General features: G+C 47.5%; 1 protein-coding gene across 13 annotated transcripts in view; it reads left to right on the forward strand.

Annotated features, from left to right (window-relative positions):
• Positions 1 to 19672, forward strand: part of PNPLA7 (patatin like domain 7, lysophospholipase) — a 443243-nt gene that overhangs the window by 212573 nt on the left and 210998 nt on the right. For all 13 annotated transcript variants that reach the window (XR_012155226.2, XR_012155225.2, XM_073314045.2 and 10 more), the window contains one exon: positions 1732 to 1845. Coding sequence is in view for 11 of the 13 variants with exons in the window: in XM_073314045.2 (XP_073170146.1) it covers positions 1732 to 1845 (114 nt within the window). In the remaining 2 variants the exon portion in view is untranslated. The remainder of the gene's footprint in view (positions 1 to 1731; positions 1846 to 19672) is intronic.

A 19672-nucleotide genomic window follows, 5' to 3' on the forward strand; every position in this document is an offset into this window, starting at 1 on the left:
AAAAAGGAGTATTAACATTTAGGAAGACACTTGAATGAAATAGTATTATTGTCTATATGTCTCTTTGAAGGCTGTGGTAACCGGTATCTGAACTGTTTAATGGATAAATTACCCTGTGCTAATTGCCATGATGTTTGGGAGAAGGAAAGTTAAGCCTATGGATTTCTCAGGCCAAAAGGCTGCTGGAAATGTATAAAACCCCTGGGACACGATCCTTCTTCATCTCAGATCTGCTTTGGGTTTCAAGAAGGGGAAACCCTAAGCCATAAGAATTGAGAACCCCAGTCACTGACTTGACTCACCCTGAATATGGACATTGGACTATAACCTAGGGACTATTTCTAAAAGAACTTTTGGCAACTACAAACTCACCATCTCTGCTATGTTTCAGAGTAACAGCCGTGTTAGTCTGTATTCGCAAAAAGAAAAGGAGTACTTGTACCTGGATTTGTGCAGGAAATAGCCCAACTTGATTGTCATGCACATTGTGTAAAGAGTTGTCACTTTGGATGGGCTATCACCAGCAGGAGAGTGAATTTGTGTGGGGGGGTGGAGGGTGAGAAAACCTGGATTTGTGCTGGAAATGGCCCACCTGATGATCACTTTAGATAAGCTATTACCAGCAGGACAGTGGGGTGGGAGTAGGTATTGTTTCATATTCTCTGTGTATATATAAAGCCTGCTGCAGTTTCCACGATATGCATCTGAGGAAGTGAGCTGTAGCTCACGAAAGCTTATGCTCTAATAAATTGGTTAGTCTCTAAGGTGCCACAAGTACTCCTTTTCATCTCTGCTATGCATCTGGACCTCAAGAAATTAAACTCAAGTCTGTATGTATATTGATCTTTCAACCAACTCTCTCTCTCTTTTCTTTTTTAATAAATTTTAGTTAATAAGAATTGGCTATAAGCATGTATTTTGGGTAAGATCTAAGTTAGCATTTGACCTGGGTATGTGGCTGATCCTTTGGGATTGGGAGAACCTTTTCTTTTATACATGAAATAAGATTTTCAGAATTTATCATCATATGTTTGACATGTGTGTCTGGATGGAGGCCTGAGGCTGGGTACTTTAAGGAAACTGCATTGTTTGGACGTCTGAGTAACCAGTGAGATAATACAGGTTTCAGAGCAGCGGCCCTGTTAGTCTATGTACGCAAAAAGAAAAGGAGGACTTGTGGCGCCGTAGAGACTAACAAATGTACTTGAGCATAAGCTTTCATGAGCTACAGCTCACTTCATCGGATGCAACAGAGATAATACAGAAGCTGTTTTGGGCTGGCTTGGTAAATCTAAATATTGGAATATCCACTGCGTTTGGGGTTTGTCTGCCCCATTTTGTTTGCAGTTCACCCTAATTGAGTGACCTCAGCTGGCTCCCACGGGCACCATCATTACAACACGTTATCAAAAAATTAGGGGGGAAAAAAGACTAGAGATGGGTAAAGCTGATTCCAGTGATCATGTGAATCATAGAATCATAGAATAACAGAGTTGGAAGGGACCTCTGGTGGCCATCTAGTCCAACCCCCTGCCCAGAGCAGGACCAATCCCAACTAAATCATCCCAGCCAGGGCTTTGTCAAGCCTGACCTTAAAAACTTCTGAGGAAGGGGATTCCACCACCTCCCTAGGTAGTTCTGTTCTGCTTTGTTGCATTTTTATTTGGGCAGTGCTAGGTCTAAGATTTACCTTTGAAGTCTTAGCTGTCTTTTTTCTCTCTCCTCTGGCAGGTGGAGGCATTAACCCATCAGCCTAGAGCCACAACAGTACATGCAGTCCGAGATTCTGAACTGGCCAAGCTACCAGAGGGAGCACTGACATCTATCAAACGCAAATTCCCACAGGTAAGAAAATTGGCACTCTTCTCTCTCCTGCCCGCTTCCAAGAGCCATAGCTTAGTTGTCTCCCTTATAAAGAAAAGAGTAATGTTCCATATGAAGATTTATTTCTTCAGTCTTGTTATCTGTAAGTAAGGTTTGTTGTGGGGGTACATCTGAGCCTAGGGTTGAATTCTCATCTGCTGTTCAGTGAAATATACATGTTGCTTAAACATGAGAATGAATTAATGTATTGCTCTCCAGGTGGAGCTGAGTAGAGGTGCTGATGACTGGAAAGTATAAATATTGTCTAAATAAGACGCACCTTGTTTCAGAAGATAAACTGGCAAAGGGAGTTACTTGCATAACACAGGTTATTTTTAATGGGATATAAAGAAAATGAGGTCATGAATACTTGTAATTTCTGAACTGGTGACTATAATTAGTGATATAAGAGAGTTATCTGCTCACTGGACAGTGCAAGATTGTTCCCTTTTGTTTAATTTCTAATGCTTTGTCCAGGCCCGTGTTAAATGTCCCAAGCGAAAGGAGCTGCCTTCACTTCATTTGGGAGATGATTCCCCAGCTGAACAGATCTTACGGTCAGGGTATCTTTCCTGATTTAAACTCAAGCTGTCCTCATTTCACCTCGTTGCTCAGAGCAATACTTCTATACCACTCTTCCATTGTCCTTCCCTTGCCTTTGTATTTACAGATTTTGCTTTTCTCCTAGTCAAGTTCCTTTAATCTTTTCTTATAAGTCTTTTTCCAGCCCCCTGATCATTCTGTTGCTCAGTATTGAATTCCCTTCAATTTAATATCTGCCTGAAGCAGTGTCCAGAATTGAACACAGTGTTCCAAAGGCAGGTTCATCAGACCTTCAAGCATTCCCTCGTGAAGCCATATTGTTCCTCTCATTGATTTCCCCGCTCCCCCAGACACACAAAGAAGTTGTATCTTTTGTCTTAATTATGGTGTTTTATAATTTTTCAGCCTTCCCTTCATATATTTTGGAATGTAATATTTTCTCCCATTGCATCATGCTCCAATTGGACATCCTTGAAATCTAATATCTTGGTCTTTCTTTAAATATAAAAATTCCTTTGATAGATAAGTATTGCAGAACAATGGTGATGCATTAACTCAGGGGTGGCCAACCTGAGCCTGAGAAGGACCCAGAATTTACCAATGTACATTGCCAAAGAGCCACAGTAACATGTCAGCAGCCCCCCATCCACTCCCCAGCCCCCAGCGCCTCCTGCCTCCCAGCAGCCCCCAACAATCAGCGCCTACTCCCCCGTCCCCCTGCAATCAGCTGTTTCACATGCGCAGGAGGCTCGTGGGGCGGGGGAAGGAGCAAAGGGCATGGCAGGCTCAGGGGAAGGGGCAGGGGCCTTGGGGCAGAGCAGGGGGTTGAGCAGTGAGCACCCCCCCAGCACATTGGAAAGTTGGAATCTATAACTCCAGCCCCGGAATCAGTGCCTAGGTAAGGAGCCACATATTAATCTCTGAAGAGCTGCATGCAGCTCCGGAGCCACAGGCTGGCCACCCCTGCATTAACTGCATGCTGTATGGCAGATTACAATGGCCCAAATTCTTATGCCCTTATGTTGAACAGTACCTTAATCCCCCCACCCCCAACCCCCCCGCACTTCCTGCACCCATTGCTCCTCCGCTGCAGGGGGAGGGATTGTTGTACAGGGAGCTGCATCCAAACCTCCTCATACCCAGACCCTCCCATCGAGCCTCACCCTCTACCCTGCACACCCAGAACCCCACTGACGAGCTCCACTCCCCCTGCACCTGGACCACCCCAACGAGCCACCCACAGCTAGATCCCCATCTACCAAGCCCCAAGCAGCAGCACCTGGATCCCAACCCCACTGAGCCCCACTCCCCCAGCATCTGGACCCCCCACACCGAGACCCCCCGCTGAGGTCTATCCCCACCCACACTCAGACCCCCCTGCTGAGCCACAACGACCTTCCCCTGGACCACCCTGCAGAGTCCCATTACAGTTGTATCCAGATCCCCCCGCACCTGAATCTGAGCCACCCAAACCCAGATTGCCCCACACAGAACCCTCTCAACCCACATCTGGATTCCCTCACACTAAGCCCCTCCACTCTTGGACCCTGCCTTGCTGAGCCTGTCTGCCCACACCTGGTGCACTGGCACAGAGGGGCAGGTCTTTGGGTTGTTTCTGGGGCAGGCCCAGTCCTTGTGCTGTGTCAGGGTTGGGTACAGCCTCACTGCTTAGTCCGTGTCCCAGAGGGGGAGCTGCACAATGATCTCCCACCTCTGTGCCACCAGTGGCCTGTGCTCCCCAATGTCAGGCTGGAGCCTCTACATTTATTTGACAAATAAAATTTGTAGAATTTTGCAGAATTTTAAAATATTGTGCGCAGAATTTTAATTTATTTGGCACAGAATGCCCTCAGGAGTAATATACCACTTTGACTGCTGAATTCTCTCAGCTACTGAAGACTGGAAGTCTTTGCTTTGTTACCTCCACCTCTGCCTCTGTGGCTTTTATGTTTGAGAATCTGATTCTGTTTTCTCCCTTCTCTGTACCTTAAAATGGCATGCCCTCATTTTGCAGCCACCATCTCTGTTAATGAGGAACAATTGTTGGTGTTCCCTTGAGTCCATCAATACTCTTACTTAGCTGACCTCGGCTGAATTTCTCCATTCCCCTGTAAGTCTGAGGAGTGGGACTCTAATGCTGGTTTCCCTAAATGTGTTGTGTGCATAGTGCTAGGTCATCCCACCAGCTCCTTGTTGCCTTTTCTTTTGTACTATTAATATTGATTTATTTAAATGTCTCCCCTTCCTAATACTGGTGACTCCCTCCATCCAAAACTCTGTATTTTTGTATCTGGCTATGTATTATTTTTTAAAATTGGACTGTATCACAAAGTAGCAAAAACGCTTAAAATATTTATATGTTGTCCCTTCCCCAAAGCCAGTGAAAGTGTTTTATGAGATTATTCTCTGAATTTTAGAATGTGTGTTCCTGCATTTAGATCCCACGGAGATTGTTTTGTATTGGTATTATTTTTATGGGAGTATTTTATCAAGCCGCTCCAGCAAAGGTTCCAAAATTCTACTGCTTAAAATTCAACTTCTTGGTCTCTAAGTGGATGGCAAAAACTGGTGCTTATGTAGAAAGGTGTTTTTAGAATTCCTGTGCTTGGTTATTAGTAAGGTTAAGATTTTGTCACAGTTATTTTTAGTAAAAGTCATAGACAAATTGTGGGCAATAAACCAAATTTCATGGAAGCCTGCAACCTGTCCCTGGGGGTAGGGAGAACTGACAGTCCAAGCCTCGCCGCTGGAACAGGGGGCAGCAGCTGACCGCTTCTCCAGTCCTACTGCTGCAGGCGGTGGGGGCTGAAGCCTAAAAAGTCTCAGAGGTTCGTTAAAGTCACGTGACCTCTGTGATGAAATTGTATCCTTAGTTATTAGGCATTGGGGGCCACTGGATGTCTCTTGCATATTCTTTAAGCCTGTTCTTGTGTCATCCAGACATCTAAATTCAATATACCTTGTTACCTGGGATACTTCTAGCATGTGGCTACTATTGTCAAAAAGGATGCCACTTGGGGATGATTAAAACCCACTGCCATTCAGCTAGCCACAGTGTATAGTAGGGATGTAAATATCAGTTTAAAAAGTTAACTGGTTAAATAATTAAAATCATATCGTTAACCGAGGTCACTCCAGCAGGCTGGTGCCAGGCACCCAGGGTTGGGGTCCCGCCGGCTGGGAATATTTCAACTATAAACTTTTCCTGAGTGGATCAAGCCTTCCTGGGGGTTTCTGCCATGTGCAGTTATTTCAGTGATGTACTCCTATCTCAAGAAACTTCCCTCAAGCAATGTGTATACTGTTGTGTGCATTCATTACGCTTGGTATGGTGGCTATGTACAATAGGGCAGGAGAGGCCACTGGCCTTCCTGGATTCACTATACTGTGTATTCTCACAACCTGTTAAAATCAATTCTTTCTTACCACGGGAGGGGTGGGGTGTGGGGAGAAAGGAGAAAGCAAAACCTACAGCTGAACCTTAATCACCAGCTATGGCTCTCAGATAAGGCAGGCACAGTGGTGCTGGGAAGCTAACAGTTTTCTTCAAGACACAATAAATCACAAGCAGTCAAAGTCCAGTGGGTCTTGGGCAGTGCTTTGACACCTCTCTGGTACTTGCAGAGGTGCTAGGAATGGTTGAAGGCAATCAGAGAGTGAACAGCTAGTACTTGTTTTGGCATTGCTGTTGTCAAACCATTGGAAGTTTTCATGTGAAATCTCTTCTGAGACTATTCAGTTTTGTGACAAGTAGGGTATCTCCCAGGCTACATGTTTGCTTGCCTTTGTTCATGTTCTCTGAGCTGCTGTCTGTCCCATTTTAAAAACAACATCTGGGCTGCTTTCTACAAACGTTCTTAACAGGCCTGAACTAAATGCTACAGAAGTGATCTAGATATAATGGGAACTTAGTACAGGTAAGGCAGCCAGTGTTACTACTTCACCATCATCTGAATTATGCCCTGCCTACCAGTAAACTGTTGGCAGCCCCTCAAGTCAGTTTCTTCAGAATTTTTTGAGTAATGGATAGGCAAAGGACAGGAGATGGGTTAAGCCACCGATGTGTGCCAGGGTCTCTAATATCCTGCAGTATAGGATTCATTAAATTATCATTTAACATGGTTGAAATAAAGATGACTTAATAGGTTGGTTACTGACTTTTAAACTCTAAATACCTTAACTGAAATTCTGAAAATGTTTGGCTTCGTCCTTGTCTGTCTTTGCACATCACAACAATACTGCACTGTTGGGCATGGCTGGCAATGTCTGGAGAGGACCAGTGTTGTGACTAAACGGGGGGCTGTTGGTTAGGACTAAGCTGCGTTGGCAGAGGGGTTATATTGGAAGCATGTACAATGCCTGCATGGGGGGAGGGCTTAGATTGGGGAAAAAGGAATAAGGGACAGGGTTCCCCCAGATTATACTGTCATCATTCTGAGTTGGCCCAATGGGCCCCTTGCAGGCAGGCATAGTGTTGCAGGAGAGCCCTTACTTGATTTTTTCCCTCACCCAGGGTATCATAATAAAGTCTGAACAAACTGCTAGGTGCAAAAGAGCACCCTATTGTGAAGGGTCTTCTCTATTAATGCAAAACAGAAACAAAACTTTCTCCCCCAAAATCTCAGCTGGGTGACTGGGTCATGTTTTAGTCCGTCTCTCACCTGCCTGAATCCAGTGCTCACCTCTACCCAGGTTCTTCCCCAGGGGTTCTCTCAGTTCCAGTCTCTGCTCCTGGTGTTAGGCCTCTTGCCTCTACTGGAGTAATATCCTTCTCTGGAATTAGGTGACTGGGGAAGTCTACCCACTGTGACTCTTCTCCTGGGATAACAGGTGATCCTTGCCAGGTCGGACTTCTGGCCAGTGTCTGGGAAATCCCTGGCTGAGACTAGGCCCTCTTGGATGCTTGCTGACTGCAGCCCTCCATCTAGGAGGCTCCCCTCTCTAGGAGCACCCCTTACAGGCTTTCTATTCTGGTGGGTTCACCCTCTAGGCCTTCCCCCTCTAGGCCCTCTGCTCAGGCCTTTCCTTAGACAGCTTCTCCACAGCAGCTTCCTGTGTCCCTTTGGAGTTCCCTTCTTACTGAGCTTGGGGTAACATTTATTAGGTCCAGGTGCTTGTTTACTAATCTGCCACCTGAGGCGGTCAGTTACCCCCAGATGTGGCCTTCATAAGGCATTCATGTGCAGGCTGGGCCCTAATTCCCCATAAAGGACAGCTGCCCTGGACACATACCCAGTTATAAAGCCAAAAGAAGGGCCAGAGGTTTGCCTGTTTCCAGGGCTGAGAAGCTCTTGACCAGGCTACTTCAAATGCCTCTGAGCCAGGGGTGGGCGAACTAGGGCCTGGGGGGCCGCATCCAGCCCTTCAGACATTTTAATTCAGCCCCCGAGCTCCCGCCGGGGAGCAGGGTTGGGGGCTTGCCCCGCTCCACGTGTACCGTGGCTCTGAGCAGCTCCTGGAAGCAGCAACATGTCCCTACTCCGGCTCCTACACATAGGAGCAACCAAGGGGTTTCGCACACTGCCCCTGGCCCAAGCGCTGCCCCCACAGCTCCCATTGGCCAGCAACAGTGTGCAGAGCTGCCTGGCCATGCCCCTGTGTAGGAGCTGGAGTGGGGGGGGGGGACATGCCGCTGCTTCTGGGAGCTACTTGAGGTAAGCGCCACCAGGAGACTGCACCCCTGACCCCCTCCCACGCCCCTGCCCCAGCCCTGATCCCCCTCCTACCCTCCGAACCCCTCGGTCCCAGCCCGGAGCACCTTCCTGCACCGCAAACCCTCATCCTCAGCCCCACCCCAGACCCACAGCCTCAGCTGGAGCCCCCTTCTCCTCGCATATCCGCCCCAGCCCAGAGCCCCCCTCCCACATCCTGAACTCCTCATTTCTGGACCCACCACAGAGCCTGCACTCCCAGCCGGAGCCCTCACCCCCTCCTGTATCCCAACCCCCAATTTTGTGAGCATTCATGGCCCGCCGTAGAATTTCCATACCTAGATGTGGCCCTTGGGCCAAAAAGTTTGCCCACCCCTGCTCTAAGCAATGGTCCTGGACCAGTGACCAGCCCTTAATGGGTGTCTGCCTGTACTCAATCATTGAGTCAATCAGAGTATAAGGCCAGAAAGGTTACAACTGCCAGAACATCTAGTCTGACCTCCTATGTATCACAGACAACCAGCGCCACCCAGAACCCACACACCTAACCCAACAACCAAAATTAGACCAAATTATTATAGTCCACAGGAGACTGAATTATAGGTAACAGGCAGAGAATAAGAGGGACTGAGCTGCACAGTGCCCGAGGCCCCTGCAAGGGCAGGGAATTGATTAAGTGAGATATATCCAGATGATCCCGGTGAATGACTTTCACCTCACTCTGCAGAGAAGATGAAAACTCTGCAAGGTCACTGCCAGTGTGCCCTGGAGGAAAATTCCACATATGGCAATCAGTTAGAGCCTGAGCATGCAAGCCAGGTGAGCATATGAGAGAGAATGTTCGATGCCACCAGGAGACACTGGACAGGGTGGGCTGATGCTCTGTGGCCATCTCTGATGCTTCAGAGGAAGGAGCCAGGAAAATAAACAACCCTCCAGAATATTTGGAGTTTGGGACTGGCGGGAGAGTTCAGCCTGCAGGTGACTGGCTGAGATCTGAGCCATGAGATTTTAGGAACATAGGACATAATCTGTGAGGGACCTCTAGGGCTGTGGAGCCATGCCTCCCATCATCACAAGAAACCCCTCATACAGTCCCACTTGCATGAACGAGTCCAGTTCTCTCTTAAAACTAATCAAGTTGTTTGACCCCACAACTTCTGTTGGGAGACTGTCCCAGACCCCCACTCCTCTGATGGTTAGAAACCTTCTAATTCCAGCCTCAGTTTGTTCATAGCGAGTTTATACCCCTTTGTTCTTGTGCCAATACTGTCCTTTAGCTTAAATAGCTCTTCACCCTCCCTGTTATTTACCTCCCTGATGTATTTATGGGGAGCAGTTGTAAGCGGGGGAATAGTCCCACTATTGTGGGGAACTTTCCTGGCTTCTGCAGTACCCCAGTGAAGTGGGTTAGTGAAAGGATCTGAGTCCTCGCTCCCACTTCCTTTACCCAGTGGCCTCCCTGCCCTTGAGGACTCCCCTTCCACTCTCCCGTCTGGCAGAGTCCTCGTAACCTCAACAAGGCTGGGCCCAGGATTCCTGGGGGGGCTTGACCCCCAACCCTGCTGCGGTCACCTAGGACAGGGGCTAGGGTGTCCCCACTCCGGGGTACTCTCTCTGCATTGGGCACTTCTCCGACCCACTGACCATTACATACAATTTGAAGCAAATGCAAGTTATTTAATCAACAATTAATTTTAAAGAGAATAAGGGAAAATGGGAAAGGTTCAAGGAAATACATCACCCCGCTCTGTGGCAGGGAACATCACAAACAGTGTCTCTGGAACGTCAGGGCAGTTCACAGTCTGCTCCTTGTAAGTCCCAGGCCCCCTGCTCAGGCCCTGGCGGTGCTGCAGGGATGCTGTGGGTTGGACACTTGCTCTGGTGGTAGCCACACGACCTCAAGCTCTAGGTGGCAGGGCCCTTCTTCCCAGCATTACCCCCTCCCTGTCAGGGTTACCAATCCTCCTCCGAGTCTGGCCGGCAGAGCCTCCTGACAGGCGTGTCCCTATGCTGGGCTCACTGCCCAGGGTCCCCCTCGCTCTCCCCAGCTGCTCCCAACACCCAGCTCCGGATTGCTCCAGCCCCAGTCTGCCTCAGCACGGCTGCTGCTCTGCCTCCAGCTCCCTAGGCCACTTCTCTGGCCCCTCTGGCTCTGGTTGCTGCAGCTCTGCTCCCAGGACAGGTCTGCTCCGCAGGCTGCTTCTGTGACTCTGCTCCCAGCACTGACCTGCTTCCTGGGCTGCTTTTCTGGTCCCTCTGGATCTGGCCCAGCTCTGCTCCCCAGCTTAGCTTGGGCCCCATTCTGTCTGACCCAGGCAATTCCAGCTCAGGAGGACGGGACCTCCCTGGCCTCCTGACTCCCTGATTAGCCTGCTTGCCCTGTCAATCAGGCTGACCTAGAGCATTGGCCTCTCCCCATTGTTCCTGGGGATGGTCAGTCTCAGGGTGCTGATTCCCCATCGACCCTTCCCCCTTTTAGTACTGGGAGCTAGCAACTAAAACACCCCACTGAATGTTAGAAAGGGGGCAACAGTCCCCTTACACAATCATATCCCCTCTCAGCCTTTCTTTGCTGGGGTAGGCTAAGCAAAGCTCTTCCAGTCTCTTCTCATAAGATAGGCCCTCTGCCCCCTGACAGAGCTCTTTTCTGCATGTGTACTAGTCTGGGAGGAGGCAGAAGGTGATTGCCTGCCTGCACCAGGGAGGGACGTAGGTACTGGGGCCTGTGCTAGTAGCATAGCATTCTAGCTGGAATAGTAGAGGGCTGTTTAATCTAGCAGACAAAAGTATGAAATAATCCAGTGACTGTACGCTGAAGCTAGACATGTTTATGTACAAATGAGTGCAGATTTTACATGGAGGGTAATTAACTATTGGAACAACGTACCTAAAGATGTGCTGGATTCTTTGTCCTTTGGTCCTGGAGTGTTTAAATGAAGACTGGGTGTCTCTTTCTAAAAGATATGCTTTCTCTCAACCAGAAGTTATAAGCTTGGTGCAGGAATCACGGGGTGGGATCTTCTGGCCTGTGCTATGCAGGTAAACTGAATGATTGTAATGGTCCCTTCTAATTGAATCTTAAATTGAATTAATTTAGTTTGTGACCCAGCAAGTCTATGCCATTACATGGTCATGTCTATCCATCGGGCAGCTTTGGAAGGAGATGATGCTCACCTTGAGAGGCGTCCAGGAACTTGCATTTGTTAATGTCAAAGTTCTGAGCAAAGCTTCGCCACTCTTTCAGGTGAAACCTACTTTTCTAGGTAGAGGTGAAAGTTCTGAAATATTAGCTAGAGCAGGTCCACTCCTAATATGTGAATCTTCTATGCTTGAGATTTAACCAATGAAAAATGCTTGCTACTGCTAAAGACTTATTTCCATTGAAAACATCAGGGAGGGCCTAATTATAAAATACCATAGCAATGTAATTATTCCTACACAAAAATTGCTGTAAAGTGATATGTATTTCTTTTATAGGACAAAGAGCACAATTTTTCTGGGAAATAATTCTGTTCATTATCCTTGGTTTGTATTTTTTTAAATGAAGATTGCTTTTCTACTGTGAATCAACTTCCTGCCAGTAAATTAATAGTGATATGGTCTCTATATGTGGAAATCAACTGTTGGGATGGTTTTTATGGAAATGATCAGTGAGCAATATTTTTAAAAAATTAAGTTATCTAAAGTGGAAAATTAAATTTAGATGTGTTTAGCACAATCAGCTTCTATAAATAAATAAGTTGTAAATTTTCCCAGCAGTCCAAACTACAGATGAAACAAAGAAAAGACAGCATTTCCCACTGGTATCCTTTTTAGAACTGAATTCTCATTAGAATGATTTTCAGGATGGTTTACAGTAAAGCAAATTAAATTTCACAGATGAGTGGAAACAAAATTTTGGCTAAAACTCTGGCCTTGAAAGATCATGTAGGTAACTCATAGATGGAAATGGATCTAGAGAATTACAGATTCCTGGAAATATAACAGTGTAGAATAACCACGGATACCTGAGCATGGGGACTGGAGTAGCTGTTAAACAAACAGAGCTCTGGAGAAGAGGGATAGTAATGAAATTGAAATTATATGGGGCGGATGGAGTGCACAGCTGTGCACTTGTATTATAACTGGAACAAATGATATGTAATTGAAGTACTGTTTAGCCCACTGTGTTGAAGAGTGTTCAGTTCTGAAGTGAGCCAGCTGAGAGTAGGCAAATATACAGCTCAGAGGAGGAGAGCTGATGGAGTTAATCTGTTAACATATTAAGAGGGCCGGGCTGGAAGCATTTGGATATTAGGCTTCTGTTTAAAATTTTGCTGTGCTTGAAATCACATTGCAAAATAATTAGAGGTACAGTTGTCAAAAGCACCTAAGTGACTTAGTCACTCAGAGTCAAAGTGTCATTGAAAGTCAATGGGACTTAGGCCTGTTCTTCGCTACAGAGTTAGGTTGATATAAAGCAGCTTAGGTAAAATGCAACTCCCACCAATGTTAAGTCACCCACTAAATCCACTTAATATCTCTGCGCCCACTAGAGGTGTAGCGTTTTGGTCTATGTAGTTAGGGTGACGCAGTGTCCGTGTCAACACTGCACTACTTACATCACCTTTTGGCTGACAGCAGGAGCTTCCCCCTTCTTACCCCCCACCCCCAACGTGGGGCTGACTGCTGGAGCCCCCTCCTCCATGGGGTTCCAGCTGTCAGTGCCCCAGCGTGGTCTACACGGTTAATTTGGTGGAAGTGCTCCTGGTGAGGACGTGCATCGCCAACAGAAGGAGCATAGTGTGGACGTGAACCAATTACTTTAATTACTTAAGTCAACTTAATTTTGTATTGTAGACATGATCTTAGCCCTGGTCTACACTAGGACTTTAGGTCAAATTTAGCAGCGTTAAATTGATGTAGACCTGCACCCGTCCACACGATGAAGCCCTTTATTTTGACTTAAAGGGCTCTTAAAATCGATTTCCTTACTCCACCCCGACAAGTGGATTAGCGCTTAAATCGGCCTTGCCGGGTCGAATTTGGGGTACTGTGGACACAATTCGACGGTATTGGCCTCCGGGAGCTATCCCACAGTGCTCCATTGTGACTGCTCTGGACAGCACTCTCAACTCAGATGCACGATTGTTTGCCGTTGCTCTGATGCAGGGAGGGGCGACTGACGACACGGCTCACAGGGTTGGCTTACAGGGAGTTAAAATCAACAAAGAGGGTGGCTTTACATCAAGGAGTATTTCAGGCAGGACTTCACGGAGCGTTCCAATAAGAAATGGTTCACCTAAGTTATTGTTCTTATTGGAACAAGGAGGTTAGTCTGGCCTCTGATTGATACATGTCTAGATTTACCTTGCTGCACCTTCTCTGTGAGCGACTGCAGTGTGACCTAGAGGAATGAGTCCCCTAGACGGGGGGCGGGTGGGGGGGTTTGAAAATGAGTACAAAACAAATCTGGTCTATTTCTTGTTTTGATACACTCCATCTATCTTTTACATCTTTGGCTGGCAGCAGAGGGTGCAGAAGGACTGCATGCCATCCACATCTCATGGCTGCTCGGCAGAAGATGGTGCAGTAGGACTGCTAGCCATCCTCATCTCTTGCCTGCCTGGCAGAAGATGGTGCAGTAGAACTGGTTTCAGAGTAACAGCCATGTTAGTCTGTATTCGCAAAAAGAAAAGGAGTACTTATGGAACCTTAGAGACTAACCAATTTATTTGAGCATGAGCTTTCGTGAGCTACAGCTCACTTCATCAGATGCATACCATGGAAACTGCAGCAGACATTATATACACACAGAGATCATGAAACAATACCTCCTCCCACCCCACTGTCCTGCTGGTAATAGCTTATCTAAAGTGATCATCAAAAGAGGTGCTGTTGTCGTCATGAATAGGTCGTAATATGAACAAGAGGCTGCTCGGCAGCTCTCCAACACCACTTTCTACAAGCCATTACCCTATGATCCCACTGAGAGTTACCAAAAGCAACTACAGCATTTGCTCAAGAAACTTCCTGAAAAAGCACAAAATCAAATCCGCACAGACACACCCCTGGAACCCCGACCTGGGATATTCTGTCTACTACCCAAGATCCATAAACCTGGAAATCCTGGGCGCCCCATCATCTCAGGCATTGGCACCCTGACAGCAGGATTGTCTGGCTATGTCGACTCCCTCCTCAGGCCCTACGCTACCAGCACTCCCAGCTACCTTCGAGACACCACTGACTTCCTGAGGAAACTTCAATCCATCGGTGATCTTCCTGATAACACCATCCTGGCCACTATGGATGTAGAAGCCCTCTACACCAACATTCCACACAAAGATGGACTACAAGCCGTCAAGAACACTATCCCCGATAATGTCACGGCTAACCTGGTGGCTGAACTTTGTGACTTTGTCCTTACCCATAACTATTTTACATTTGGGGACAATGTATACCTTCAGATCAGCGGCACTGCTATGGGTACCTGCATGGCCCCACAGTATGCCAACATTTTTATGGCTGATTTAGAACAACGCTTCCTCAGCTCTCGTCCCCTAACGCCCCTACTCTACTTGCGCTATATTGATGACATCTTCATCATCTGGACCCATGGAAAAGAAGCCCTTGAGGAATTCCACCATGATTTCAACAACTTCCATCCCACCATCAACCTCAGCCTGGTCCAGTCCACACAAGAGATCCACTTCCTGGACACTACAGTGCTAATAAACAATGGTCACATAAACACCACCCTATACCGCAAACCTACTGACCGCTATTCCTACCTACATGCCTCCAGCTTACATCCAGGACACACCACACAATCCATCGTCTACAGCCAAGCTCTGCGATACAACCGCATTTGCTCCAACCCCTCAGACAGAGACAAATGCCTACAAGATCTCTGTCAAGCTTTCTTACAACTACAGTACCCACCTGCCGAAGTGAAGAAACAGATTGATAGAGCCAGAAAAGTTCCCAGAAGTCACCTACTACAGGACAGGCCTAACAAAGAAAATAACAGAACGCCACTAGCCGTCACCTTCAGCCCCCAACTAAAACCCCTCCAACGCATTATTAAGGATCTACAACCTATCCTGAAAGATGACCCAACACTCTCACAAATCTTGGGAGACAGGCCAGTCCTTGCCTACAGACAGCCCCGCAACCTGAAGCAAATACTCACCAACAACCACATACCACACAACAGAACCACTAACCCAGGAACTTATCCTTGCAACAAAGCCCGTTGCCAACTGTGCCCACATATCTATTCAGGGGACACCATCACAGGGCCTAATAACATCAGCCACACTATCAGAGGCTCGTTCACCTGCACATCCACCAATGTGATATATGCCATCATGTGCCAGCAATGCCCCTCTGCCATGTACATTGGCCAAACTGGACAGTCTCTATGTAAAAGAATAAATGGACACAAATCAGATGTCAAGAATTATAACATTCATAAACCAGTCGGAGAACACTTCAATCTCTCTGGTCACGCAATCACAGACATGAAGATCGCTATCTTAAAACAAAAAAACTTCAAATCCAGACTCCAGCGAGAAACTGCTGAATTGGAATTCATTTGCAAATTGGATACTATTAATTTAGGCTTAAATAGAGACTGGGAGTGGCTAAGTCATTATGCAAGGTAGCCTATTTCCCCTTGTTTTTTCCTACCCCCCCCCCCCCGCCCCAGACGTTCTGGTTAAACTTGGATTTAAACTTGAAGAGTGGTCAGTTTGGATGAGCTATTGCCAGCAGGAGAGTGAGTTTGTGTGTGTGTGTGTGTCCCCGGGAAAAAGGGGGGAGGGTGAGAAAGCCTGGATTTGTGCTGGAAATGGCCCACCTTGATTACCATGCACATTGTAGGGAGAGTGTTCACTTTGGATAAGCTATTACCAGCAGGAGAGTGAGTTGGTGTGTGGTTTTTGGAGGGGGGTGAGGGGGTGAGAGAACCTGGATTTGTGCAGGAAATGGCCCACCTTGATTATCATACACAGTGTGAAGAGAGTTGTCACTTTGGATGGGCTATTACGAGCAGGAGAGTGAGTTTGTGTGTGTGTGTGGGGGGGCGGAGGGTGAGAAAACCTGGATTTGTGCTGGAAATGGCCCAACTTGATGATCATGTTAGATAAGCTATTACCAGCAGGACAGTGGGGTGGGAGGAGGTATTGTTTCATGATCTGTGTGTGTATATAATGTCTGCTGCAGTTTCCTTGGTATGCATCCGATGAAGTGAGCTGTAGCTCACGAAAGCTCATGCTCAAATAAATTGGTTAGTCTCTAAGGTGCCACAAGTACTCCTTTTCTTTGTGCAGTAGGACTGCTAGCAATCTGTATCACCTGCCTGCTCACCATAAGATGGTTCAATAGGACTGACTGCAGGACTAAAGAGAATGACCTGATCAAGTCACTCCAAATTTAGTCCCTGCACCCATGTCTGCCCAAGCAGACATGTTCTTTGACCATGGGATGGTGTTCCATGAAGGAGGAGTGCTGGGCAGAGACGGGCTCTATCTTACGAAGAGAGGGAAGAGCATCTTTGCCAGTAGGCTGGCTAACCTAGTGAGGAGGGCTTTAAACTAGGTTCACCGGGGAAAGGAGACCAAAGCCCTGAGGTAAGTGGGAAAGCGGGATACCGGGAGGAAGCACAGGCAGGAATGTCTGTGAGGGGAGGGCTCCTGCCTCATACTGGGAATGCAGGGCGATCAACAGGTTATCTCAAGTGCTTATATACGAATGCACAAAGCCTTGGAAACAAGCAGGGAGAACTGGAGGTCCTGGTGATGTCAAGGAACTATGACGTGATTGGAATAACAGAGACTTGGTGGGATAACTCACATGACTGGAGTACTGTCATGGATGGTTATCAACTGTTCAGGAAGGACAGGCAGGGCAGAAAAGGTGGGAGAGTAGCACTGTATGTAAGGGAGCAGTATGACTGCTCAGAGCTCCGGTACGAAACTGTAGAAAAACCTGAGTGTCTCTGGATTAAGTTTAGAAGTGTGTGCAACAACAGTGATGTGGTGGTGGGAGTCTGCTATAGACCACCGGACCAGGGGGATGAGGTAGATGAGGCTTTCTTCCAGCAGCTCACGGAAGCTACTAGATCGCATGCCCTGATTCTCATGGGTGACTTTAATTTTCCTGATATCTGCTGGGAGAGCAATACAGCAGTGCATAGACAATCCAGGAAGTTTTTGGAAAGCGTAGGGGACAATTTCCTGGCGCAAGTGCTAGAGGAGCCAACTAGGGGGGCGCTTTTCTTGACCTGCTGCTCACAAACCGGGTAGAATTAGTGGGGGAAGCAAAAGTGGATGGGAATCTGGGAGGCAGTGACCATGAGTTGGTTGAGTTCAGGATCCCGACGCAGGGAAGAAAGGTAAGCAGCAGGATACGGACCCTGGACTTCAGGAAAGTAGACTTCGACTCCCTCAGGGAACGGACGGCCAGGATCCCCTGGGGGACTAACATGAAGGGGAAAGGAGTCCAGGAGAGCTGGGTGTATTTCAAGGAATCCCTGTTGAGGTTACAGGGACAAACCATCCCGATGAGTTGAAAAAATAGTAAATATGGCAGGCGACCAACTTGGCTTAATGGTGAAATCCTAGCGGATCTTAAACATAAAAAAGAAGCTTACAAGAAGTGGAAGGTTGGACATATGACCAGGGAAGAGTATAAAAATATTACTCTGGCATGTAGGAATGATATCAGGAGGGCCAAATCGCACCTGGAGCTGCAGCTAGCAAGAGATGTCAAGAGTAACAAGAAGGGTTTCTTCAGGTATGTTGGCAACAAGAAGAAAGCCAAGGAAAGTGTGGGCCCCTTAATGAATGAGGGAGGCAACCTAGTGACAGAGGATGTGGAAAAAGCTAATGTACTCAATGCTTTTTTTGCCTCTGTCTTCACTAACAAGGTCAGCTCCCAGACTGCTGCTCTGGGCATCACAAAATGGGGAAGAGATGGCCAGCCCTCTGTGGAGATAGAGGTGGTTAGGGACTATTTAGAAAAGCTGGACGTGCACAAGTCGATGGGGCCGGACGAGTTGCATCCGAGAGTGCTGAAGGAATTGGCGGCTGTGATTGCAGAGCCATTGGCCATTATCTTTGAAAACTCGTGGCGAACGGGGGAAGTCCCGGATGACTGGAAAAAGGCTAATGTAGTGCCAATCTTTAAAAAAGAGAAGAAGGAGGATCCTGGGAACTACAGGCCAGTCAGCCTCACCTCAGTCCCTGGAAAAATCATGGAGCAGGTCCTCAAAGAATCAATCCTGAAGCACTTGCATGAGAGGAAAGTGATCAGGAACAGCCAGCATGGATTCACCAAGGGAAGGTCATGCCTGACTAATCTAATCGCCTTTTATGATGAGATTACTGGTTCTGTGGATGAAGGGAAAGCAGTGGATGTATTGTTTCTTGACTTTAGCAAAGCTTTTGACACGGTCTCCCCCAGTATTCTTGTCAGCAAGTTAAGGAAGTATGGGCTGGATGAATGCACTATAAGGTGGGTAGAAAGCTGGCTAGATTGTCGGGCTCAACGGGTAGTGATCAATGGCTCCATGTCTAGTTGGCAGCCGGTGTCAAGTGGAGTGCCCCAGGGGTCGGTCCTGGGGCCGGTTTTGTTCAATATCTTCATAAATGATCTGGAGGATGGTGTGGATTGCACTCTCAGCAGATTTGCGGATGATACTAAACTGGGAGGAGTGGTAGATACGCTGGAGGGGAGGGATAGGATACAGAAGGACCTAGACAAATTGGAGGGTTGGGCCAAAAGAAATCTGATGAGCTTCAATAAGGATAAGTGCAGGGTCCTGCACTTAGGACGGAAGAATCCAATGCACCGCTACAGACTAGGGGCCGAATGGCTAGGCAGCAGTTCTGCAGAAAAGGACCTAGGGGTGACAGTGGATGAGAAGCTGGATATGAGTCAGCAGTGTGCCCTTGTTGCCAAGAAGGCCAATGGCATTTTGGGATGTATAAGTAGGGGCATAGCGAGCAGATCGAGGGACGTGATCGTTCCCCTCTATTCGACATTGGTGAGGCCTCATCTGGAGTACTGTGTCCAGTTTTGGGCCCCACACTACAAGAAGGATGTGGATAAATTGGAGAGAGTCCAGCGAAGGGCAACAAAAATGATTAGGGGTCTAGAACACATGAGTTATGAGGAGAGGCTGAGGGAGCTGGGATTGTTTAGCCTGCAGAAGAGAAGAATGAGGGGGGATTTGATAGCTGCTTTCAACTACCTGACAGGGGGTTCCAAAGAGGATGGCTCTAGACTGTTCTCAATGGTAGCAGATGACAGAACGAGGAGTAATGGTCTCAAGTTGCAGTGGGGGAGGTTTAGATTGGATATTAGGAAAAACTTTTTCACTAGGAGGGTGGTGAAACACTGGAATGCGTTACTTAGGGAGGTGGTAGAATCTCCTTCCTTAGAGGTTTTTAACGTCAGGCTTGACAAAGCCCTGGCTGGGATGATTTAACTGGGAATTGATCCTGCTTCGAGCAGGGGGTTGGACTAGATGACCTTCTGGGGTCCCTTCCAACCCTGATATTCTATGATTCTATGATTCAAGCGCTCCTGATCGACTTCATAGAGGCAACCAGGAGCACCTTGGACAT

This window comes from Lepidochelys kempii, chromosome 16, assembly GCF_965140285.1.
Source record: "Lepidochelys kempii isolate rLepKem1 chromosome 16, rLepKem1.hap1, whole genome shotgun sequence".
In the NCBI taxonomy this organism is placed as follows: Eukaryota; Metazoa; Chordata; order Testudines; family Cheloniidae; genus Lepidochelys; species Lepidochelys kempii.